The following is a 21887-nucleotide window of genomic DNA, read 5'->3' on the forward strand; positions in this document are numbered from 1 at the left end:
AGAGTTGCGAGTCCGGCAGAGGAGACAAAGCTCCAAACAGTGGGGTCAACACAAGGCGCTAAAAAGCATCCCGATCAACAGATCACGGGCGACCGGACACGTCTGGCCACACACTGTAGAGCGAAGCGACCCGGCTCTGGCGCGCTTCGCAGAAGAGGATTAGTTTTTGTACGGTTTCCGAGAGGAGCTTCTTGTCTGGATATGTGTTTCGGGCCTGATCATGGTGTGTCTGATTCGATGAGATTGGGATTCGAATTGGATCCTTATGACGAGCGCTCCAAACAAAGCCCACAAAAGAGATGGATCCATCCAGCCATGGACAACGCACAATTGTGATCTCGCACTGCTCCTTGCGCGTCCCGCCACTCGCGGTGGAGGACAAAGCGAAAAAAAAAAAAAGGAGCGCCAAATCAGGACACGAATCGATCATGTTTGCTAGCCAAAGACCGAATTCGCGAGCTTTGTTCCGGGTTTCCAGACACTGGAAATCATAGCGCCCAGCAAAATAATTCACACACCCAGAAGAGATTTGGCCGAGTCAAATGATCCCACAACATGATACACCGGGCCCCCCCATTGTCCGCCAACTTGACGCGGGGAATATCCCCTGCAAGCCGGAGGAGAATATGCTCCACAGTGCCACGAATATTCGCCTCGAGATTCCCCCCTCGTTGGTCGGTGTTTTCCAATAAGGGAGGAAGAGATCTCTCCTCTCCCGGTATTTAAATCCACGCGCTGGAGCGTTGGGATTTAGGTATCGCTCGCCCTTTGGTCTTCGCTACTTTCTTCTTCCCCGTGAAAGATTTTCTTCGTTCGCTCGCTGGACTTCTTCTCCCATTTTCTCTACCCGTTTTGACAGATTGGAATCCAGAAGGCTGCAAGGCCGTGTTTTTCCGCGTCTCCGCTGCTCCATCCTCATAGACAACGTGTGAATCGCGCGGCTTCTCGCGCCCTTCCTCAAGCGCATTCGCCGCCCTTCCTCCCCAATTTCCTCCCTGCCGAGCTCGTCGCGCCACCAGACTCGGTCACGATCTAGTTGCTTGCTCGCATCCTTAAAAACCAGCGCTCCTCTTTCCTTCTCTCCACTCGCAGAGAGGAAATTTGGGCCGCGAAGAGCGCGAGCGAGGGGTCTATCACACACCGTTAGAGATCGAACGACTTCCAAACGATCGAAGTTTCTTAGATCGGTCGACGTGATTCGCCATGGGTGCCGAGAATCGCTACAATGCACAAGGGCAGAGGATGGTGGCTGGATGCATTCCCTACCGGAGGGAAAAGGACAGTGACACGGTTGAGATTCTCATGGTGAGATCGCAAAATGGTCACAACATCGTCTTCCCCAAGGCAAGTGGATCCCTCTCTCTTCTTGGCGATTTTCCTCCCCGCTAACTCGATCCAATCCCTCGCTTCTACAGGGAGGATGGGAAGTCGACGAGAGCGTACAAGACGCTGCAATTCGCGAAGCACAAGAGGAGGCTGGAGTTCATGGCCACGTCCGGGTAAGCGACGAGAAGAAGAGATCGATTGCTGGTGTCTAATTGGGATCGAATTCGTCGCGCAGGATGAGCTGGGCGTTTGGATCTTCCACAAGAGAAGCCACCAGCAATGGGAGACCAACCCAGACGGCGCTTGCGAAGTTCACATGTTCCTCCTCGAGGTGACCCAAGAGCTGGATACATGGCCGGAGCAACACCGAGGGAGAGTATGGGTAAGCGCAATCCAGATCTCTCTTCCTCTCTCTCTCTCTCTGTGGAGAAGAGAAGACGAAAACGACTCCATAGCTTTTACTTACCACCACCACTCTCTGTTCACCCAGATTGATCTCAACGAGGTCGAGAAGATAACGCTGGAGCGGTGCCACCACAATTGGATGCGCGAGGCTCTGGGAATTTTCATCCAGAAGCAGACAAGCAGCTCCCTCATCGCCGAAGCTTCACCGAACGAGCCGCGCCACACTCTCTCCTTTAACGCGAGTGTCAGGTGTAGACTTTAACCAGCCGAAGACTTGTACAGTAACCACCATGGCCGAAAGAAAGAACCCACCAACATTGACACAAATGGTCCTGTTGCTTGTCTGTCTCGGTGCTCTTCTCGTTCTCTCGTTGCGTTCCAAGATCCCAGCGGCAGTCCTGGTAGAATCAAGCAAGTCTCTAAAAGAAAGAATGGAAGAACTTTGTTACCTCGAAGTGGAAGTTGACTTTAGTTCCGATGATTGGTTTCGTTGATTGGATTGTTGGTTTAGTAGTAGTAGTAGTCGTAGTAAGTTGGCTTTAGAGTGACTGATACGTTCTCGTCGCTCAGCGCAAAGCAGCTCTTATCTGCTTGAGCCAAGCTCCCATTCCCTTTTTCTGGTCAGTAGCGGCAGCGCTCTCCACCACCCCGGTGCTGCTCACGATGTGGACGAGGGCCTTGTTGATCTTGTCCTCCACGGAGCTACCATTGTTCTCGTCGGTGGCCACCACCTGGTTACTACACCTGCGTTGTTGGTGGTGTTGTTGAGGTGAGCCTCCTCCTCCGCCAAACTTGAGCAAACGACGAGCACCTGACTTGCTTCCTCGAGCCGGCGATTCCATCGTGCCAGCCCCAGCAGCGGCGCTGCGGGATTTGGACCGTGACATTGGTGGCGTCACGTAGCAGCTCTGTGGAGTCTGAGGGGACGCAGGAAGACGAGCACGGGGTGTCTCAAACCTCTCGGGTGTGTCAGCTAGTGGTGGCGGCGGAAGTTTGTGAGCGCTGTTTGCAGGCCGTGGCTTCAAAGGACTCGGTCCAGTCAAACAGTTCACGCTGGCACTGCTGTTCCTGGGAGGAGTTCCAATCGAGAAGTTGGTTTCCTCCAGCGGCCTGAGCGAGCGCTTCACTTTCCTCCGCAGGTCTCCGACCGTGTCTGATGTTAGCACTGGAATGGTTATAGTTCCAGCCACAACTCCTTTGCAAGTACGCACCATCTTCAGCTTCCTTGCTGCTGGAGTGTAGCTGGGATCGTCGTCTATCACACGAACAAGAGTGGAGTTAGCCGACAAAAACTTGGATCAAGTCCAGTTTGGCACTTACCCCTGTTCTCCGAGGCTGCGTGAAAAAGCTTTCCAGCCTTGAAAGACGACTTCAAGGGACTTTTGAAAGCAGCAACCTGTAGAGTAGACTGAGGGCAAACGAAGTATTCTGCCAGCGTTTTCTTGTCCTGCAAAGTGTTGCCTGGAACAACGGAATATAGAAAGCACAGGCGTGAGGACAACAGCACACAAAGCGAACTAGAAAGCAACCTGAGAAACTGATGCGCTGTTGCCATTGCGGAATCCCCGTACGAGCTTCAACAATGTTCGTCACATCTTGCACGCGGTCCCGGCCTTGGACGATCAAGCGAAACTCCTCGTGTCCCAGCACATTGACAGTAACGAGCATACGCCTGTGTGCTTGCTCGTTGTTCGTATCCCCTGAATGAATGACAAAGCTTAGCAGGACGAGAAAAAGGAAGACGAGAGTACAACATACCTGATACAGTCAAGTCCACAATGCTATCCTCGTAGATTGCATGAACACCATCGAAATCCTTGATGCAAAACTCATCGTGCATGACACAGCCGATGGAGGACAGAAGTTGCCGTGACTTTAGAATGCCCGTGTGCTTTTCTATGGCATCCTTGAGAGCTGACACGCGCGTATCACCACAGATGCCTTGCAAAGGCAGAATCCCATCCTTGGTCTCCACGAACAAGCGACCACCTCTTCCCGAAAGAAGCTGGGGAGCTTTCTGGAATATGGTTATTTTTTCGGCCAAAGTCAGCGAAGAACCAATTTCCAAAAACCAAGGAAAAGGAGAAAGACGAACATACCCGGAGCTCAACGATGGATTTGTCGAGAATGTTGTACTCGTGGAGCTTGGCATCGTCCGGAAGATCGACAGTCTTCCCAGCCTCTCTCCCAAAGAATGTGAGACTCTCTTCGTCCACAAAGAGCTCACACTCGTCTCTATCAGCCTGGCAAGCGTACCTCTTGTAAACCTCCTCCACTGGCATACTCTCACTCAGCCTCGTGAAGAGCGGCGCCACAAGCTGCTGCTGCTCCTCTCCAAAAAAGAGATTGTCCCTCACAAACTCCTTCAGTGTGCTCCTCACGCTGCCATTGTAGAGCAGATTGGGCGCCAGGATCAGCTTGGAGCGATCGCCAAGCGGAGCCACAGCGCCAGGGTACACATTAGCAACCGCGAGATGCTCTACTCGAATCCCTACTGTGATTGCCATCCGAGAGCAGACACATCCGATCACAGAGCCGGCAGAGGAGAGATCTGGAAGAACCGAACCCAAGATCTGGAAGAACCCAACCCAAGATCGCTCGCCCAGAGGAGAAAAATACGAAGAACCCTAGCCTCTCATGACCGTTGAAGACTGAATATCCCAGGATCTCCCCGGAAAAGAATATCCTTTAGAACATACCCGAGCCCCTTGGACCACAGGACAACTATAGTCCATGGGGACCCCGCACGAATTAAAAACGGCCACGTCACGCGGTGTGGGAAGTGGTGTGACATGGCCAATGGTGATGCAAGCAATCATTCATACATCGGCCAAAGTTTTATTTTTTTCGCCCAAAATTTTATCATACATGCAAGGATGATTTGCGCTGCATGTGTGTGCATGTGTTTTTAAGGATCTTTGTGTGGAAATCTGTGTTGGAATGTCTTGAAGCCCCTCCTCCATCCTTTTTCCCCCATTTCCCTGCGCGGCAATGCAAGACGGCGGCGACCAAACGATCTCCGCCACCGCTGCCACCACCACCACTACCACCACCGCCGCCAATGGAGTCCACCACCACCACCACCACCAAAATCACCACCAGCCGCACCACCACCTCCTGCTCGCGTCGCTCGGCCTCAATCTTCTGCTGCTCGTCTTCTTCGCCATAGATTTCAAGCCGCTGGAGCGAAAAAATGCCGCAAAGTCGTCGTGCTACCTCAACGCTTTCTCGCCGCAGTCCTGTCCCCCCTCCCAGATTTCCTCCGCCCATGATTCCATCACCAACAAGTCGTCCTTGTCCTCGTCGTCCTCCTCGTCCGAGCAGCAGCAGCAGCAGCATCTTCCTGTCAATCTGGATCAGTAAGTCTAGCTCGACTTTTTTTCACTCTCTTTGCTCTGTTCTTACCCCTCGCAGTGGCGATCCGACCATGTTCGAGGCGTACTGGCGCGCCAATGGAGACAGCTGCACCACTGTGATCCTCGGCTGGGAGCAAATGAGCTACTTTGCGAGCCGGAAGCACTTCCTCTGGTTCGTGGAGCAGGAGCTCGAGAATGAAATCCGGCAGCTGCACTCGCTCGTTGGAAACGCGGTCACCGATGGCCGATTCATCGTCGTCGGCACTGGATCCACCCAGCTCTTCCAAGCTGCATTATATGCTGTCTCGCCCAGAGATGGAGCTCAACCGGCCAGTGTCGTCTCGGCCGTTCCCTACTACTCGGTAAAGAAGCTCAGCTCGGTTCATCTCCAAAGTTTGCTTTTTTTCTTCTTTTTTGCAGTCGTATCCTGTGCTCACGGACTACCTCAAGTCTGGTATCCATAAGTGGGCCGGCGACGCTGCAAACTTCCATCTCGCAGACTCCTCCTCCTCCTCTTCGTACATAGAACTGGTGACTTCTCCAAATAATCCCGACGGCTCCATGAAGCATGCCGTGGTGCAAGGCAGCGGTCCTGTTATCTACGATCTCGCTTACTACTGGCCTCACTACACCCCCATCACTGCTGCTGCGGAGCACGACATGATGCTGTTCACTGTCTCCAAGTGCACTGGACATGCAGGCAGTCGAATCGGGTATGCGAGATTTTGCTGCGGGAATCATTCCCCTTTCCTCCTCCTCCTGTTGCTTCTTCCTTGGACCGACTTTATCTCCTTTTCTTCATTCCTTCCAGATGGGCCATTGTCAAGGACGCTCAAGTGGCTCAAAACATGGCGAAGTTTATCGAGCTCAACACCATTGGAGTGTCCCACGATTCTCAGCTACGTGCCGCACAGATCCTCAAATCCATTGTCAGAGGCTACAACCCCACCGCTGTTACTTCCCGGCCATATGAAAGTGAGTGCCAGGACCACTGCGTCAAGTCGGGCCGACTGTTCCACTTTGGCTACTCGGAGATGAGCAGGAGATGGGATCTCTTGCAGCAGGCCGTGAAAGTCAGTGACAGGTTCAGCCTGCCAGAATTCTCCCCAGCTTTCTGCGCCTTCTTCGGCCAAGTCACATCGCCTCATCCAGGTATGAACCTCTACTGCTCCTTTGTACCTCTAGCCACCTCTGCTTTAGCTTTAGTCCGTCACCCCGTCTGGTGGCAGCAGATATCAAATTCCATCACACTTGCACTTGCATCATTGCCTGTTCCACTTCGGCAGTTCCCCCAACTCGAATGATTCGGCGCATGATGTGCTTCAGCCGCTCATTAGATCCCGGTCCTCCACTTGTCTAGTATCCACCTGCGAGTTGGCTTTTCCGGAGTAGCGAGCGCTTTATCTCGAGTCGATTGGCTGCTGTTGTAGTTTGGTGTTAGAGACGACTTTTGGGGGCTGCATTTCCATTGTTTTTGTTGTGCACTACCAACCACCTGATCTGGACGCGGTACTCTCCCCATACCTCCTCTCACCATCAACCTGCCATCAATTTCATGGGAAAAAAAACATTAATACTGGCATTCATGCGTAAGGCATGGAATACCACTCAGCCGCATTACAGATAAGGAAATTATCTATCACTCACTTGTTGATTGTTGCAGCATTCGCGTGGCTCAAGTGCAACAGGGATAGTGATTGCAAGGAAGTGCTCAAGCTGGGAGGCGTACTCAGTAGGAGCGGTGTGCAGTTTGGAGTTGGGCCAGACTACGTGAGAATCAGCATGTTGGACAGGGAGGGCAACTTCGAAACGTTCATCGCAAGGCTGTCTGATATGGCAGCTGCGTCCCTGGCATCTACAGCAGCATCATACCAAGAACAGATGTTATAAGTGAAAGGAAGAGTTACCCGAGTTGTAGAGCAGTAGGCTGCAGCAGATTCATCTGCTGCATTTTTGCAAGAGTAACTCCTGCTGTCAGGAATGTCACGGTCTGTTCGAGTGAGAATCCGATTCTCTGAACCAAGAATCACGTTGATTTTGTGTGCGGTACAAGATACGAGCTCTTCAACTCAAAAGCTTTTTTATTGCTTAATTTCAATGTCCACTACATTCTTCCGAGAACATGCTGCCACAAGAAAACGTGTCATATGCCAGCAAACTAGAGGGACATGCATACCGTCGTGTTCCGCCCGGAGGAAAAGAGAACTCCGCTTTTGCTTCCAAACGCTCAGTCAAATACCTGCAGAAGTTTATTCATCGATAACATGTCAAACGGAGACAAGTAAACAACACCTCTTCTAGTGTGCCGATCAACCTTTTCTGCTTCGGAAAACGGGCCATCTGAAATACAAAATACATTCTTCTCACGTACCTTGTCAGACGCCGACGAACAAACCCGCGACGACAAAGTCGTTTAAATCAGTTGTCATAGTCGTCATACTCGTCACAGCTATCATCGAGAGTCCCGGTCCAGCGATCAGTTTCCCGGTGGCGCGGGTTTTCCTGCCTCTTATAAACTAAATCGTCTGCTTGACCAGATGGAAACTCGTCATACGAATAGTCTCGCTCGTCCCCAGGATTATCAGTCTCATAGTCACGGTCCATCTCAAACAACTGTAAAAGCAACAGGGTCGCATAAGAAATCTATAACACAGTAACACGATTACCTCGTCATTGTATCTTCGTCTCTTCCGCTTGTACGTGTAGCCATCATCTTCCCATCTGTCGTCCTCACATTCTACATCTTCGACGTACACATCTTCTTCACATTCTCCTTCTTCCATTTCCCAACCGTCAGCTCCATCGTCATTATAATCCCTTCTCCTATACCTCGAGTCGGAGTACCTCTGCGACCGTCTTTCAGAGAGGTCACTCACCTCGTCTTCCTCCACCCCTAACACATCGTCATATCTCCTCCGTTTTCTCTTACGATCATCTCTGCATTCATGCCCAGTAAAGTCTGCATCTTCCATTTGCCAGCGTTCGTCCACTTCCTGATAATAATCATCGCAATCCCTTGCATCTTCATCTTCAGACTTTAGTCTCCGCCTTTCCTTCCTGTCCTTGTGTCTTCGCTTTCTTTCTTCTTTTCTCTCTCTCCTGTTGTCGTCTTCTAATTCTTCTGAAGCGTACGCCGTCTGTGTGTCACGGATGGTACTATTATGATACCCGCCAGCTCCTTCTTCGTTGTCCTTCTGATCTGGTTTGCTAAGATTTTCCCTCTTCCTCCTTGCATGAGCATCATCCATGCGAAGATGGAGCTTCCATCTAGCGGAGACCTTCTCAAGGACTTTCATCCTCAAGTCATCCTTGGCACCGCTATCCTGTTGCTTGAACTTTGGTCTATCCTCCGACTTCGAAAGCGACGGAGCTCTCGTAAGCTGCCGGGACTGGCCAATCCTCTCATTTGAATCCCTTGCCGGTTGCTCTTCTTCATCATCTTGCTCAAACTCGATGTCCGCAGCTCTCAAAGATACTTGTCGCCTCTCTACAGTCACTTCCGATCTCCTCTCTACTCTGTCGGCTGTCCTTTCCGATATCAGCTGGCTTCTTCTCTCTGCATTTAGCCGTATGGTCCTCCTTGCAGGCTCCATTGTTGAAACCAACTTCTTTTCTTGAGGCGATTTTGTTTCATTTACCAGTTGAGTAACTCTTCTAACCAGAGAAATTGGTCGTTTCTCCACTTGTTCACCAAGCCTTCTCTGTGGTTTCTCCCTCGCCAGTTCACTGGGCCTCCTCTCCGCCACCAGTTCACTAGGCCTTCTCTGTGCTTTCTCCGTCACCAGTTCACTGGGCCTTCTTTCAGCTTTCTCCGTCACCAGTTCACTGGATCTTCTTTCTGCTTTCTCTGTGACCAGTTCACTAAGCCTTCTCGGTGGTTTCTCCGTCATCAGTTCACTGACCCTTCTTGGTGGCTTCTCTGTCATCAGGTCACTGAGCCTTCTCGGTGGTTTCTCTGTCCCAACATCACTGAGCCTTCTCTGAGGTTTCTCTGCCACCATTTCACCAAGCCTTCTCTGCGGAGCTGAAGCAGAAGCTCTTTCGAACCTCGGTGGTGACCTCCTAACTGGTGTCTCCTCTTCTTCGCTTAGACGCTTGGACAATGTACGAAACCCGTTTTCAACGGAACCTTGAACCCCACCAGGCGACGATCGGGAACTAAACGTTGATCGTCCACTATGAACACAGAAAATAATATGATGAGCATTAATAACAACTGCATACCTGGTAGACGTAGAAATGATCCCGCCTGAATAAATCCCACCGAGATTTGTCCGAGGACCGGGGGGCGTGCGACCACCAAGCCTTCCGCTCAAAGGTGAAGAGCAAAGCATTGATTGTTCCGCGGATTGACTTTCTCGGTGAAATCCTTTCCGTCTAGGCAAATCGTCATTTCTTTGTTTGCGCCTGAATTCCCCGTGACTGTTTTCGTATCTTCCCTCGTCGATCTAAAAAAGGAAAAACGAGTTGGACCAGATAATTTTACAGTCAAACCTGTATTCCAGATTCGGAATCACGAAGCCTTTGCCGTCGTAATTCGGAAGATCGCCGTTCGTTTCCACCTTCTTCTACCTGGATTGCTCTACCAGACTGAAACAAGGCTGGTTATAAAAAGCAAACGACTCCGTAAATCCTACGCACATGATTTCTCATTCCCCGTTGTCCTTGAGCACGTCCTCTTTGAGGCTCCGGCGTATCATTGTATCTCGCATTATCATAGTTCCAGCCCTGAGATGAACGAAAGATTTAATAACTATTGATATGCTCAAAGAGAATTCATACCTGCTGCGAATGGCCGTTATCAAGACCACGCATCTTGCTCTTTTTAGATGCCTCGGCTTTGGCCCTGGCCTGAAATGGTTATCCAAGTTATATAAACTGGACACACATCCATAAACAACTCGCATTACTTACAAACTCCTCACAGTACTGCTTCCAGGTGTCTTCAGTGAAACCAAAGTTGAAGTAGTCCGTTATGTCTGTCCCTTCGTACTCCCAGGGTTTCTCTTCAAACTGATCGATGTCAATATCAAAGACCGTCCTGTAAGCACCACCCTGAAACTTACAAGAATCGCATGAAAAACCCGAGCTTACTTTGATGGTGGAAGAACAAACTCGTATGCAGGCTGGAAAGTGTGGAAGTCCCACATCCCCAAGCCGTAGCCGGCAAACGGGATCGGCGCAATCGCCGTCGCTCCCGGTGTTTGAGGGTCAGGCACCCCAGGAGACGTGGTAGCGGGTCCCGATCCTGGTCTCACGTACTACAAATCAAAGCACACGTCAGTACGACTTGGGGAAGCGTACAAGAGAACGAGAAAGAAAGAATGGAAGAAGGAAAAAGTTTACCTTGAATTGGGAATGACGGAAACGCATTTCCGCTGCCCAGTCCACCTCTTCGTAATGCTCCTCGCCCCCGACCGCGAAGACTTCCTCGGGTTCGGCATCTTCGGCCCCCTCGACTCCATGAGGGTAGAAGATATCTTCGTCGTTCACAATGAGCTGTAGATCATCCTCGCTATCACTGTCATCGGACACTGGATCTCCATCGTCCTGCGGCTGCGGCTCCTGCCCATCCACAACCTTGAGCTGCTCGTCCGACCCCTCCGAAGTAGCAGCTGGTCCCAAGTTCTCGGCTTGAGGAGGTCCAAAGTTCTCGGCTTGAGGAGCTACCTCGTCACTCTCCAGCGATGTTTCACTGTCAATGACCTTGACCTTTGAAGCGTCGCTGCCCGGCTCCAAGTTCTCCGCTTGAGGAGTTCTCCCACTCACCACGTCAATGACTCTGATCTCCGAGGCTTTGCCGCTGGTCTCGCAGTCCTTGACAGCCTCCTGGACGCCGGAATACATCACCTCCGTGACCACAAACGAGCGATCGAGAGCCCGGTCCTCAATGCACACAACCCTCTTGATGCTTTCTTCCAGCGACGCCGCACTCGGTTCTAAATCCTCCATAGCTTGCCCGTGCACGCTCAGCCGCTAGCGCCGCGAATCTCACATCCGAGAAAGCCCCGAAATATGCACAGCCTGTTGGATTGGGAGATGAAAAATCGAGCGCTCTCCTGCGGCGGCAGCCCTATGCGGCGAATCTAGAATGCCAAAACCTGAGGAGGAGAAGCTGGCAGCTTGTTCTTCACAGCGCCATCGCCTTATCGCCGCTGCCGCAAGCCCTAAAATCCGTGACACATTTCCGTACTCCGGATAAAAAAATGTTCAAGAATATTCGGGATAAATTTCATGTTGGTATGAATTCGAACAAAAAAAGCAAACGGAGTTAAATAACAATCAATCGGAGTGGCGCAGCGGAAGCGTGGTGGGCCCATAACCCACAGGTCCCAGGATCGAAACCTGGCTCCGATATCACTAGAGAATCTCCTTTTTATTTTGCTTGGGCCGGAAGCTCTGGCCACTTTAGTTCATGTGCCACAGTGTGCCAAAGTAACGTAGCTAGCTTCCACTGGAAACAAGGAACAGCTCTTGCAGTTAAAAGCTCCACACGATCGCTCTCCAAGGAAACTCAAGGAGCTATGGCGGAACTTAGCTCCAGGAACACGGCCAAGCTGGTGGTCTACTTGGTTCTTGCCATCGCCTCAGCAGGTTCGCTAACTTTTGGTTGATTGATCTTCTTGGTCGTGGTTGTTGATTGAGAGTCTAGAACTTTTTCGGTGCTTGCTTGATTGATCTGATCTTCTTCTTGGTCGTGCGTGTTGATCGAGGATTTCCGAGGAGCTTGCGCTGATCAAGATCTTCTGCTTTGTTCGCTATGATCTTCGTCTTGGTCGTGCCTGTTGATCGAGAGCTCTCCATGCCTCGAGAAGCTTGAGCTGAGCGGCTAACTTGATTGATCTGATCTTCTTTCATCCCTCGAGGAGCTTGAGCTGATCGAGATCTTCTGCTTTGTTCGCTAACTTGATCTTCTTGGTCATGCCTGTTGACCGAGTGTTCTCCATTCCTCGAGGAGCTTGAGCTGGTCGAGATCTTTTTCTGCTTTGTTCGTTAACTTGATTGATCTGGTTGGCCGTGAAAGTCCTCCATTCCTCGAGGAGAGCTGATGGAGATCTTTTTCTGCTTTGTTCTCTATTGATTGATCTGGTCTTCTTGGTCGTGCAAGCCTTGTTGATTGAGAGCCTCAAGCTTTGTAGAGCTGATGAAGATCTTCTTCTGCTTTGTTCCAGGAGGGATCGACGCCACCACCATCCGCCTCTACAACGCCTGCCCCTTCACGATCTGGCCGGCGTGGCTCTCCAACGCCGGCAAGCCCCAGCTCGGCCCCGGCGGCATCAAGCTCAACCCCTGGCAATCCTACGACGTCTACGCCTTGAACAACTGGGCCGGACGATTCTGGGGGCGCACCGGCTGCGATCTAGATGGCTACTATCCCCGCGGCTGCGACACAGGCGATTGCAATCGCACCATCTCCTGCAACACCCCCGGCGCCACCCCGACCACCCTCGTCGAGTACTCGCTCCACAACAACAATGTGGACAACTACGACGTGACGCTCGTGGATGGCTACAATCTGCCCATCCGCGTGTCGCCCAGCCACCCCGGCTGCTCCACAGCCGGCTGCCGTGCCGATATCAACGTCCACTGCCCGCCCGAGCTCGCCGTGCGCAACGCCGACGGCTATGTCATGGCCTGCAAGAGCGCCTGCCTCGCCTTCCCTGCCGAGGATCGGTTTTGCTGCCGCAACCAGTATGACAACGAGCACTGCCCCAACAACGAGTACGCCGCGCGCTTCAAGGACTCGTGCCCTAGCGCCATCACTTACAAGTACGATCGCGAGAACAGCAGCTTCCGCTGCCCGTCCGGGACGGATTACACCATCACATTCTGCCCATCCGGGAATGCCGAGGATGGGATCATCACGCTGGGGCGCCGCGAGGAAGAGGACGCCTAAACGAGAGAGAGAGAGAGAGAGAGAGAGAGAGAGAGAGAGAGAGAGAGAGATGAAGAACCCTAGATTTTGAATTTGCCCCAAATTGATGTTTTCCCGCGCCAAAGTGAAGTTTCAAATGAAAATGTGAATGAGCAATGCTTGGCAGCAGCGAGATCTCGCGTCCGCGATCCAGCTCTGCGGCGATGCACGCGATCACGCCGCTGGCTCGCGGATCCACGCCGACATCGCCGGCAGCAGGCGGTGGAATGGTGACCGGTACCTCGCGAATCTGCTCATCGAGATGTATGGCAAGTGTGGGGATCTGGGCGCCGCGCGCGCGGTCTTCGACAACTTGGGCTCCCCGAATCGCTTCTCCTGGACGATCCTCTTCGCGGCTTATGCGAGGAATGGGAAGCTGGAGGATGCGCGGAGGGTTTTCGAGGAGATGCCGGAGAGGGGGATCGTCGTGTGGAATTCATTGCTTAGTCTTCTCGGAAAACGGGGAATGATCGCAGAGGCCGAGAGGGTATTCGAGGCAATGAAGGGAAGGAGGAATGCTGTCTCGTGGAATGCCATGATCACTGCATATGCCTTGCATGGGCATTTGTGTCGAGCGGAAGATTTGCTCAAGACAATGCCAGAATCATCAGCTTGCTCTTACAATATCCTGATAGATGCTTACGCACAAGCTGAAAATTTGTTTCGTGCGAAGGACTTGTTCGATCAAATGCCAGATAGGGATCATGTATCTTGGAACACTATGCTAGCGGCATATGACAAGTATGGGCATTTTCTTTCAATGACTACGTTGTACAGCAAAATGCCTCAGTTCGATCTCGTTTCTTTCAACTCCATGCTCGCGGGTATCACAAATCATGGATCAACCTCAGAAGCGCAACGATTCTTCCAGAGGATGCCCGAGAAAGATATCATTTCCTGGAACACTATGCTCCACGCGTTTGCCCGCGTGAGCGACGTCACAAGCGCTTTGGACGTGTTCCACAGGATGCCCGAGCACGACGTAGTGACGTGGACAGCCACGCTTGCAGCGCTGTCCGGTGACGTGGACCGAGCCAAGTCTCTGTTTGATGCATTGCCCGCCCGCGGCCTAGTGACGTGGAACGCCATGCTGGCAGCCTATGCCCGTGCCGGGCATATCGCCCCAGGCCGAGCTCTCTTCGACGCAATGCCTGCTCGAGACCTCTCGTCCTGGAACATCCTATTAGAAATTTTGGCTGCGAATGGATCATTAGAAGAGGCTGCGATGATCTTCATGGCAATGCTTCCAGAGCATTGTTTGTTTTCTGGAAATCTCGTGCTCTCTTCGTATGCCCGGAGTGGTTTCGTTGACAATGCTTTTAGCGTTTTTTCGTCGATGCTCGAGGTGGATTCCGTGTCGTGGAACGCTCTCCTGGGATCTTGTGCTCGAAGCGGTCAGATCGAAAACGCCCAGCTGATCTTTGCGAGAATGCCCGAGTGGAGCTTGAGCTCGTGGACGAACTTGATCTGGATGCACTGCCAGGGATCAAACTTGGAAGGATCAAAGAGAGCTTTTTATGAGATGCCCGAGTGGGATACAGTGAGTTCCAACGCAATGCTCGCCAGCTTTGCAAGAAATGGCCAAACGCACGAAGCTCGAGAGCTCTTTGACGCCATCTCCGACAAAGACGGGGTCTCCTGGAACACAATCCTCGCGGCCTACGCCCAAGCCGGGGATCTCACCTCGGCCTCGTCAATCTTCCTCGGAGCTCCCGAGCGATCTTCCATATCCTGGAACACAATGCTCGCATCAACTTCTGGCTTTGCTTGCGCGGCTCAAGCGATGGAGCTCTTCCACGAGATGGCCATCGAGGGCCACTCTCCCGACCAGCTCTCCTTCTCAAGTTTGCTCAACGCTTGCAGCCACGCCGGGTCGATCGACCAAAGCTTGCTACTCTTCCACGCCATGGCCCGCGATCACCAGGAACTTCTCATCGAAAGCCAGCACGTAACCACGATGGTGGATGCTCTGGGCCGAGCCGGACGAACCTTGGCAGCTCAAGAACTGGCAGAAGATGATGGTAGGGACGCGGTGGCCGTGCGGTCACTGCTCGGAGCTTGCCGGATACACCATAATGTGGAGCTTTCAACACGCTTGGCCGGAGAAAACTCTTCTCCACCACTCCGGTGTGGATCAAACTTTTCTCTGCTTGCAAACACATACTCCGCGACAGCAGCAGTCCTATAGCTCGTGCCAATCACAGTGGTCCCGAAAGCTTGTGGTGAGGTCCCCGAGTTTCCAGAAAGTCACGAAAACCATAATCAGGAATGGACCTATGCACTGCGCCAGAAACACGGCTTTGATTTTGACTAACTCCAGTCGTGGGTCGACTCCAGACTTCGCGGACTTAGCGGCATCAACCTGTGGACTTGCAAAGACTGCCGCTCGCTAGTCTTTAAAATTGGGAGTGCACAGCTTAGAAGAACTTGACTGGAGAGAGTCCATGAATGGCACTCGAAATGGAGAGTGGTGGCGATGAAGACGTGATGCTTCCAGGCTTCCGCTTCCATCCCACCGACGAGGAGCTCCTCACTTTCTACTTGCACCGCAAGGTGGAGCACAAGCCCCTGGCGATCGAGGTGATCACGCAGCTCGACATATACAAGTTTGATCCATGGGAGCTCCCAGGTAAAGACCATCCTCGGATCTTGATCGAAAGCTCTCGATCACCGAGATATCAATTGTGGATTTCTTCGGTCTCGGCAGGAGCATCATCGACTGGTTGTGGAGAGCAAGCGTCCTACTTCTTTTGCCCGCGGGACCGGAAATATCGCAACAGCAGCAGGCCAAACCGGGTGACCTCGGGCGGATTCTGGAAAGCCACGGGCACGGACCGGGTCGTGCACTCGGCCAAGCCGGGCCACAAGTGTATCGGGCTCAAGAAATCGCTGGTTTTCTACAAGGGACGAGCGGCCCGGCCTGTCAAGACGGACTGGATGATGCACGAGTTCCGGATGCCGCAGCTGTCCAACAAGGATATCTTCCAGCCGCGAGGACCAGAGGTAGAGTGATGCGCTCTCGATCATGGTTGTTTTAATTCATGCTTGTTCTTGCTTGATCTATCTCCAGGAATGCTGGACGGTATGCAAAGTGTTTAGAAAGCTTGGGCCAGTGCACGGACCTCTCAAACGACGGGCGCTGGGAGAATAGCGAAGAAATGCCAAGTGAATGTTTACTATGTTTATAAATTATGAATAATTATAGGACTAATACCATGGTTATTAAAACAAATCTTATCTATCATCTTGAGCGTACAATTACTGATTTGCTTATTAGCATAACAGTAATTAACTAGCAGTTGCCCAGCAAAATACTTTTTTTATATTCAAAATTAAATTGAAATAATATCACAAAACAAATATTGTATTCCACTTTGAAAGAAGAATTGGGTGAATATAAAAATTAATTCTTGTAAACTTGATAATATAAATATTTAAAACAAAATATATTCCTAGGCATAAGTAAGAATAAATATTCATTAATCAAAATATTAGATAAAAATTATTATTTATAAATATGAATATATTTGGAAAAATAACCAACCAAGAAAAAGTAAAAATGAAATTTCTATTATTAACAATATGTTATATGTAAACTATATTTTTAGTTGGGATAAACTTATATTAAGATTTTATCAAACAGAAGAGATCAATTAATAAAAATAGTTATTACACATTTTTATTAGCAAGACATTACTTAATTATGATTTTTACTTAGAATATAAAACAATAAGTTTACATTAATATATTACTACCCAGATCAGTCAAGAAAATAATTACTAACAAAATATTTTGTAAATATATATGCTATAGAAACTGTAATTCCATAGTATTATGTACTAATAAACTATCTTTACAGTTAGGAAAAAGAATTTAAAATATTACTGCTTAATCAAATACTACATACATTATCTTAGTTTTCTTGATAATGAGTTAGATTGTAAATAGCTAAGGCTAGATATAAAAACATATTACGTACTCTTATTGTTGAAATTGTTTAATGTTTTTATATTAACACTTGAAGCTTTGATCATGATCCTACATATTCATAAAATTAAGTCAACCCATATTTGATCTACCATCATTTGGTGTTGGATTTTATATATTATAGTGATATTTAAATAGACCATCTAATATATTACAAAATAAGATTATCCTAGAATATAGTTTTCTTATTATATTTACAAATACTGTTAAATTAAATTATAAAATTTAATTGTGACCTAAAATATTCAAAGATTATAATAATTTAAAAAACAGAATAAGTTTAGGTAAAGTTGATTTTTTTATTAATAATGCATTAAAAATGTTCACTTAAAAATAAATATTCACTCTCTTAGGTAACCTATTAAATAGAATTCAAATTTTTGGCAGTTTTGGATTTTGATCTGGTGATGCCACCAAAGACATACATAATTTATCACCTCATGGGTACAATTTGTCATTGGTTAGATTAGCAAAAACACTATATATTGCTATCTGGATAACTTAAAATCTTTTGATACCACACTTCCATCACCATAGCAAATGACAAAACCTACTGTTAGAGTTTGGCCAGCATCCAACACTTTGTGGCCCACTCTTTACACTCATGAATTCACCTAGTAAAGAAAGTAAAAAACTTACCATTCTAATGACCATATGAATTTGCCACAATAAGAAACATGTAACCTACTCCTCTAATGCTAATGGTTGAGAAACTACATGCCAAGCAATTCTTTAATGTGATGCCCAACATAATCCTTTCAAAGGAAAAATCATAAAGAATATCACTATCCAAGCATAAACTCAAGCTAAGGACCAATTGCCATAGCTACTATTACAAGATCTCACTCCTTCACTTTTGCATTCTCTAAAGCTTGTGCCACCACCTAAAGAACATAAAAGAACTCTCAAAACTTCCATTGAAAGGAGAATAGCTTACTTTGTCGATTGCTTGCTTGTGATTTAGACATGTTGCTAAAGGCATTACACCACCATACTATTGAAGCAAGTTTGCCTTGAATCCAAAGAAACAAAACAAAACAAAATAAAAATGAAAAAGAGAGAAAAAAAGTACTTGTAATCTTAGTGACTTTCTCCAAAAAGTTTGAAAAAATGCAATCTTATTTCAAGAAAATCAATTTACAATAGTAGTTCTAGTGGTATCATAGTTCATCTCAATTCCCGAAACAGGCAGCAGATTAGCAACTTGTAAGTTCCTAAATTTAGACTTTTTAGGAGGTCACTCAGTTTAGTACTACTCAAACCCAAAGACACTTAACCCTAAATATCCCAAGACCCTTAACTAATTGAAAAAGGGGGTGTACTCTTATTCATGTGCTCTTTCCTTTTATATTTGAACTTCATGTATTGTCTCTCAAGTCGTTTCCTTTGGTTGCTTACAATCCACTATGCTTCTTTGTAGTTCACGCCCTCGTGAATGGAAACTAAGAGTCGCAATTCTCCCAAGAGCCCTATTCTCTTGACACCCTACCCCTCGGGTCAAGCCTAACCAAAGCATATTGGACTCTTGCCACCTTACCCCTCGGGTCAAGCCCAACTGAAGCATACTGGACCTTTGTCATATGTCAATTAATATATGGTGTGATTCCTTTAACCAACTAACAGAGTCTTGAGTCTTATAATCCACTACGCTTCCTTACAAATTCACGCCCTCATGAATGGAAGTTAAGAGCCACAGCTCTCTTAAGAGCCCTGCTCTCTTGACACCCTACCCCTTGGGTCAAGCCGAGCCAGAGCATACTAGATATCAATTAACATGTGGTGTAAACCTAAGGATGCTTAATCCTAAATATCCCAAAACCCTTAACTAATTGGAAAATGGGGTGCATTTTTATTCATAGGCTTTTTCTCTCTATATTTGAACCCTATGGATCATTTCTCGAGTCCTTCCCTTTAGTTACTTACACAATTGCAGTGAGAAAAGAAGGGCACCATATAGAAATTTGTACATTTGGGATGAATATGAGATGCCATTGCTAGGGATTGGCAAAAGCATGTGCTATAAGTCACAAAACCCTAAATCAAGGAAAAGAGATTCATATATGCATAACTTAAAGGCACCAATAGTCAGCCCCGTTGCTATAGCAAGCACTCTCCACTAAACTGTAGAACTTACCCTCTTGATTTCAGAGGGTTTTTATTGCAAAAAGTTGAGTGTTAATGCTAGTTAACACTTGCATGTAAGATGTTGCCCAGCAAATGCTGGATGAGTACAAAAATTAATAATTTTATATAATTATTTCCTTTTGATATCTCTATATACACACACAATACTATACAACATAGACCATATATTTAAAATACTAATATATTCCCAAAGTGAGAATAGAAGAATTAGTAAATAAATATTAGTGATAAAGATAATATATGCAAAGTACTACTTGGGAATATGAATATATTTAAAATATTAGAATTTTAAGAAACTTAATACCCAACCCAGAGTAAAGTAAAATAAAATTGCTAAGAATAATTTATTTTATAGTTATTAGATTATAAATATATTTAGTACACTCCCAAAAAAAAGCAAATGAAGAATTACTGAAAAGTAATTTTCTTAATTAGATGTTACATGTAAAGTATTTTTTTACTTGAGATACAAACAAATTTAGAATCCTAAAATGGTTAAAAAAAAACTAATATATTACTACTCAAACAAAAGTAAAAAAAAATTATTAAGATTATTTATTATTAATTTAGGGAAGCATTATTTAATTATTACATGTTTACCTGGAATATGAATAAATATATAACTAAAATTTTAAGAACATTAATATATTACCCACAGAGGATTGCAAAACAGCACTATTGAAAAACTAAAGTCTAGCTTAGAAATAAAAAATTATATATACACTTAAACTCAAAAATATTAAGAACACTAATACTACTACCCAGACCCAAGTAAAACTAAGAAAAGAATTACAAAAAATAATAATATATATGTTAAATACAAAGTATAAATTCAAAACCTAATAAACGATCAACCTCTTGTTTAAAATGTAAATTTCATGCCATTACTATAATTGCCCGACCAATACATCATCAATACATCAATCAATACATCATTACAAAGAAGAAAAATGTATGAGAGGCTAAGTGCGGCTCCTCTCCAGTGGCCAAGCTCACCTCTGTTGTCGTTGGTGGAGGCACCATTGCTGCCGCTGGGGGCTCAGGAGTGGATCTAGAGTCCGTGGCTCCGAATCTGCTGCTGGCGCCGGGGACTGGGAGCCGCAGCTTCACTGGCCATTTACTCGCTCTCCTATAGGGCTATGCCCTTTCCCTCAATCAGCGGTGGAAAATGCCAGGAGCGACGGTGGTGAGACTGTAGAAAGGCATCCCATCAAGCTCCAGATCTGCTGCTGGCGCTTGTTCCCATGGGGATTGCTGTGGCAATTGAGCGGGAGATTTCTGAGTGGGATCTCTACTTGGGAGATTTGGGAGTTGCAGCTTCACTGGCCATTTACTCGAGCACATTGCCCTTGTGCCCTTTCTCTAAAGCATGCTCCAAGTCAGGAGCGACGGTGGCAATTTCTGCAGGAAAATTTAAAATTCGAGAAAAATCTGTATGCAAGTTTGGATGATGATAGCAATTTCAACAAAGATGCTATCCGGTCAACACATTGTATGTGCCACATGTCGCAGCACTTCCCACGCAACTTGGCCACCTCCCATTTGCCAAGAGTAAACATAAGCATGATTATTTGCTAAGACGTGGTTAAAGAAATAATCCCTTTACAGTTACCACTGCGATTGGCTGGATCTGGTGGCCTAAAAATCCCTCTATATTATGGTAGATTTACGCAAATAATAATGCATATAATACAGACATGCTCTCATTGCGCCACCTGTGTTAGACCACTTGTCGGCTGTTGATTTGCCGCGTGGTGCAAACAGGGATGAGAGCGCGGAAGCTCGCTAGGGCATTTGGCTGCGATGGGCGATCCAAAACAAGGTAAGCACGAGAGATGGTTGCCATGTTTGTTTCAATACCTTAGATAAGTTTGTGATCATACAGAAGCATCACCAACATCGCAAGTAGTGACTGACGATTCCGGGCCTGTCAAAGTGAGCTACGAAATCGAGCAGGGTGAAAAGGGCACCTATCACTCCCTCAAGCACAACGTCCAGGACAAGCTCCATCTGGGCAATCAACCCGCTCCAGGAGCTCCAGAAACTCGAGAGCAGCACGCAACTCCGGATCCAACGAAGCCCCGTTCATCACTTACCACTCTGACACAGCAAGATCTTTCTTGTCCAACTTGGCAGCAAGAGCACGAGTCCACCAAGCTCAAAGTCCAGCGCGGAGAGGAGATGGGAACCGGGTATGAGCCAGACTCGGACTCGTCTGGCATCGCGTAAGTGCCTTCGAGTTGATGTTTCCACTGCTTCTCCGGATGTGAAATGACTTAAAAGTTGGTCTTTTGGACACCCAAGCAAGCGATTCATCCTTATCCCCTGTACTGCCGTCTTGCTTTGTCCCTGGCTGTCCTGCCTCAGCACCGCTGCGTCGATGATGAAAGAATGCGAATCATCGAATCCATCTCCACCTCTTTCCACCATCGCCGTCGTCGATCCTCGAGCACAAGTACGGGCCACCGAGTTCCATGATATCTCCCTCGCCTCTCCCGTGATTGGATTGGTGATGCTTACAAAAGCTCTACGGTCGAGTGAGCAGGGAACTTCTCTCTGGCTCGGCCCGGCTTTTCCCTGCACGGGATTCCTCTTTCCACATGCCCCCGGAACCCGGCCACCGTCTTTGAGTTGCTTTCTCTTGTTTGCTGGCGGGTGTTGAGGTTCCGTGGCACACCAGCCAAAACTTTTGTCCCTTGAATCCACTGGTCACTTCGCAGCACTCTACTTTCCCGGAACCAAGCAGGCCCAGT

The 21887-nt window shown here is 48.0% G+C and overlaps 8 protein-coding genes, 1 long non-coding RNA gene and 1 other non-coding gene across 12 annotated transcripts; 7 read left to right on the forward strand and 3 right to left on the reverse strand.

Moving 5' to 3' along the window:
- The first annotated feature begins 742 nt into the window (after positions 1-742).
- On the forward strand, positions 743-2186 carry LOC9631993 (nudix hydrolase 17, mitochondrial). The gene is made up of 4 exons (XM_024675146.1): positions 743-1344; positions 1416-1499; positions 1562-1708; positions 1817-2186. Exons 1-4 carry the CDS (start codon positions 1204-1206, stop codon positions 1991-1993), a joined length of 549 nt encoding a protein of 182 aa, XP_024530914.1. The 5' UTR covers positions 743-1203; the 3' UTR covers positions 1994-2186.
- LOC9646426 lies at positions 1964-4550 on the reverse strand. The gene is made up of 6 exons (XM_024675341.1): positions 4431-4550; positions 3831-4358; positions 3490-3748; positions 3261-3431; positions 3052-3192; positions 1964-2986 (listed from the first exon to the last, which is right to left on the reverse strand). The coding sequence occupies exons 1-6, from the start codon at positions 4548-4550 to the stop codon at positions 2298-2300; spliced, it is 1908 nt and encodes a 635-aa protein (XP_024531109.1). The 3' UTR covers positions 1964-2297.
- LOC9631994 (tryptophan aminotransferase-related protein 1) lies at positions 4547-7125 on the forward strand. The gene is made up of 5 exons (XM_024675156.1): positions 4547-5090; positions 5146-5449; positions 5508-5800; positions 5899-6239; positions 6751-7125. Exons 1-5 carry the CDS (start codon positions 4723-4725, stop codon positions 6975-6977), a joined length of 1533 nt encoding a protein of 510 aa, XP_024530924.1. The 5' UTR covers positions 4547-4722; the 3' UTR covers positions 6978-7125.
- A 25-nt stretch (positions 7126-7150) lies between these two features.
- On the reverse strand, positions 7151-11269 carry LOC9646427 (FIP1[V]-like protein). The gene is made up of 11 exons (XM_024675155.1): positions 10434-11269; positions 10182-10348; positions 10002-10128; positions 9870-9938; positions 9729-9815; positions 9582-9677; positions 9312-9535; positions 7754-9263; positions 7380-7700; positions 7264-7326; positions 7151-7212 (listed from the first exon to the last, which is right to left on the reverse strand). Exons 1-9 carry the CDS (start codon positions 11037-11039, stop codon positions 7506-7508), a joined length of 3081 nt encoding a protein of 1026 aa, XP_024530923.1. The 5' UTR covers positions 11040-11269; the 3' UTR covers positions 7151-7212; positions 7264-7326; positions 7380-7505.
- Positions 11270-11372: 103 nt separating this feature from the next.
- TRNAM-CAU lies at positions 11373-11444 on the forward strand. The gene has a single exon. It is a non-coding gene; the product is annotated as a tRNA-Met (tRNA).
- An 11-nt stretch (positions 11445-11455) lies between these two features.
- Positions 11456-13119, forward strand: LOC9631995 (thaumatin-like protein 1b). The gene is made up of 3 exons (XM_002970131.2): positions 11456-11681; positions 12260-12998; positions 13035-13119. Exons 1-2 carry the CDS (start codon positions 11612-11614, stop codon positions 12982-12984), a joined length of 795 nt encoding a protein of 264 aa, XP_002970177.1. The 5' UTR covers positions 11456-11611; the 3' UTR covers positions 12985-12998; positions 13035-13119.
- On the forward strand, positions 13112-15395 carry LOC9646428 (pentatricopeptide repeat-containing protein At2g35030, mitochondrial). Its single transcript, XM_024675342.1, has 2 exons — positions 13112-15129; positions 15293-15395. Exons 1-2 carry the CDS (start codon positions 13112-13114, stop codon positions 15393-15395), a joined length of 2121 nt encoding a protein of 706 aa, XP_024531110.1.
- Positions 15226-16234, forward strand: LOC9646429 (protein FEZ). 3 transcript variants are annotated; one of them, XM_024675401.1, is made up of 3 exons: positions 15234-15631; positions 15710-16005; positions 16073-16234. In XM_024675401.1, exons 1-3 carry the CDS (start codon positions 15451-15453, stop codon positions 16151-16153), a joined length of 558 nt encoding a protein of 185 aa, XP_024531169.1. In that variant the 5' UTR covers positions 15234-15450; the 3' UTR covers positions 16154-16234. The 3 variants fall into 3 exon arrangements, with proteins under 3 accessions (XP_024531167.1, XP_024531169.1, XP_024531170.1); XM_024675399.1 differs by having other exon boundaries at positions 15226-16005; XM_024675402.1 differs by having other exon boundaries at positions 15435-15838; positions 16126-16234.
- Positions 16235-19995: 3761 nt separating this feature from the next.
- On the reverse strand, positions 19996-21096 carry LOC112346390. Its single transcript, XR_002992406.1, has 2 exons — positions 20995-21096; positions 19996-20932 (listed from the first exon to the last, which is right to left on the reverse strand). It is a non-coding gene; the product is annotated as an uncharacterized LOC112346390 (long non-coding RNA).
- On the forward strand, positions 20887-21455 carry LOC9646430. Its single transcript, XM_002970134.2, has 2 exons — positions 20887-20956; positions 21020-21455. Exons 1-2 carry the CDS (start codon positions 20938-20940, stop codon positions 21361-21363), a joined length of 363 nt encoding a protein of 120 aa, XP_002970180.1. The 5' UTR covers positions 20887-20937; the 3' UTR covers positions 21364-21455.
- The last annotated feature ends 432 nt before the right edge of the window (positions 21456-21887 follow it).

Source organism: Selaginella moellendorffii, unplaced genomic scaffold, assembly GCF_000143415.4.
Source record: "Selaginella moellendorffii unplaced genomic scaffold, v1.0 SELMOscaffold_14, whole genome shotgun sequence".
In the NCBI taxonomy this organism is placed as follows: Eukaryota; Viridiplantae; Streptophyta; class Lycopodiopsida; order Selaginellales; family Selaginellaceae; genus Selaginella; species Selaginella moellendorffii.

What these genes read in the sequence shown, in the direction of transcription:
- LOC9646428 (XM_024675342.1), top strand. Translation starts at nt 13,112, where the DNA reads ATGAGCAATGCTTGGCAGCAGCGAGATCTCGCGTCCGCGATCCAGCTC. An exon ending in AACTCTTCTCCACCACTCCG is followed by an intron (nt 15,130 to 15,292) that starts GTGTGGATCAAA and finishes GCACTGCGCCAG; the next exon opens with AAACACGGCTTTGATTTTGA.
- LOC9631995 (XM_002970131.2), top strand. Translation starts at nt 11,612, where the DNA reads ATGGCGGAACTTAGCTCCAGGAACACGGCCAAGCTGGTGGTCTACTTG. An exon ending in TCTTGCCATCGCCTCAGCAG is followed by an intron (nt 11,682 to 12,259) that starts GTTCGCTAACTT and finishes GCTTTGTTCCAG; the next exon opens with GAGGGATCGACGCCACCACC.
- LOC9646426 (XM_024675341.1), bottom strand. Translation starts at nt 4,550, where the DNA reads ATGATTGCTTGCATCACCATTGGCCATGTCACACCACTTCCCACACCG. An exon ending in CTGTGGTCCAAGGGGCTCGG is followed by an intron (nt 4,359 to 4,430) that starts GTATGTTCTAAA and finishes ATGAGAGGCTAG; the next exon opens with GGTTCTTCGTATTTTTCTCC. An exon ending in AATCCATCGTTGAGCTCCGG is followed by an intron (nt 3,749 to 3,830) that starts GTATGTTCGTCT and finishes ACCATATTCCAG; the next exon opens with AAAGCTCCCCAGCTTCTTTC.
- LOC9646429 (XM_024675399.1), top strand. Translation starts at nt 15,451, where the DNA reads ATGGCACTCGAAATGGAGAGTGGTGGCGATGAAGACGTGATGCTTCCA. An exon ending in TCCAGCCGCGAGGACCAGAG is followed by an intron (nt 16,006 to 16,072) that starts GTAGAGTGATGC and finishes ATCTATCTCCAG; the next exon opens with GAATGCTGGACGGTATGCAA.
- LOC9631993 (XM_024675146.1), top strand. Translation starts at nt 1,204, where the DNA reads ATGGGTGCCGAGAATCGCTACAATGCACAAGGGCAGAGGATGGTGGCT. An exon ending in ACAACATCGTCTTCCCCAAG is followed by an intron (nt 1,345 to 1,415) that starts GCAAGTGGATCC and finishes TCGCTTCTACAG; the next exon opens with GGAGGATGGGAAGTCGACGA. An exon ending in GAGTTCATGGCCACGTCCGG is followed by an intron (nt 1,500 to 1,561) that starts GTAAGCGACGAG and finishes TTCGTCGCGCAG; the next exon opens with GATGAGCTGGGCGTTTGGAT.
- LOC9631994 (XM_024675156.1), top strand. Translation starts at nt 4,723, where the DNA reads ATGCAAGACGGCGGCGACCAAACGATCTCCGCCACCGCTGCCACCACC. An exon ending in CTTCCTGTCAATCTGGATCA is followed by an intron (nt 5,091 to 5,145) that starts GTAAGTCTAGCT and finishes TACCCCTCGCAG; the next exon opens with TGGCGATCCGACCATGTTCG. An exon ending in AGTCACATCGCCTCATCCAG is followed by an intron (nt 6,240 to 6,750) that starts GTATGAACCTCT and finishes TGATTGTTGCAG; the next exon opens with CATTCGCGTGGCTCAAGTGC.
- LOC9646427 (XM_024675155.1), bottom strand. Translation starts at nt 11,039, where the DNA reads ATGGAGGATTTAGAACCGAGTGCGGCGTCGCTGGAAGAAAGCATCAAG. An exon ending in ATCATTTCTACGTCTACCAG is followed by an intron (nt 9,264 to 9,311) that starts GTATGCAGTTGT and finishes CTGTGTTCATAG; the next exon opens with TGGACGATCAACGTTTAGTT. An exon ending in GACGAAGATACAATGACGAG is followed by an intron (nt 7,701 to 7,753) that starts GTAATCGTGTTA and finishes TTGCTTTTACAG; the next exon opens with TTGTTTGAGATGGACCGTGA.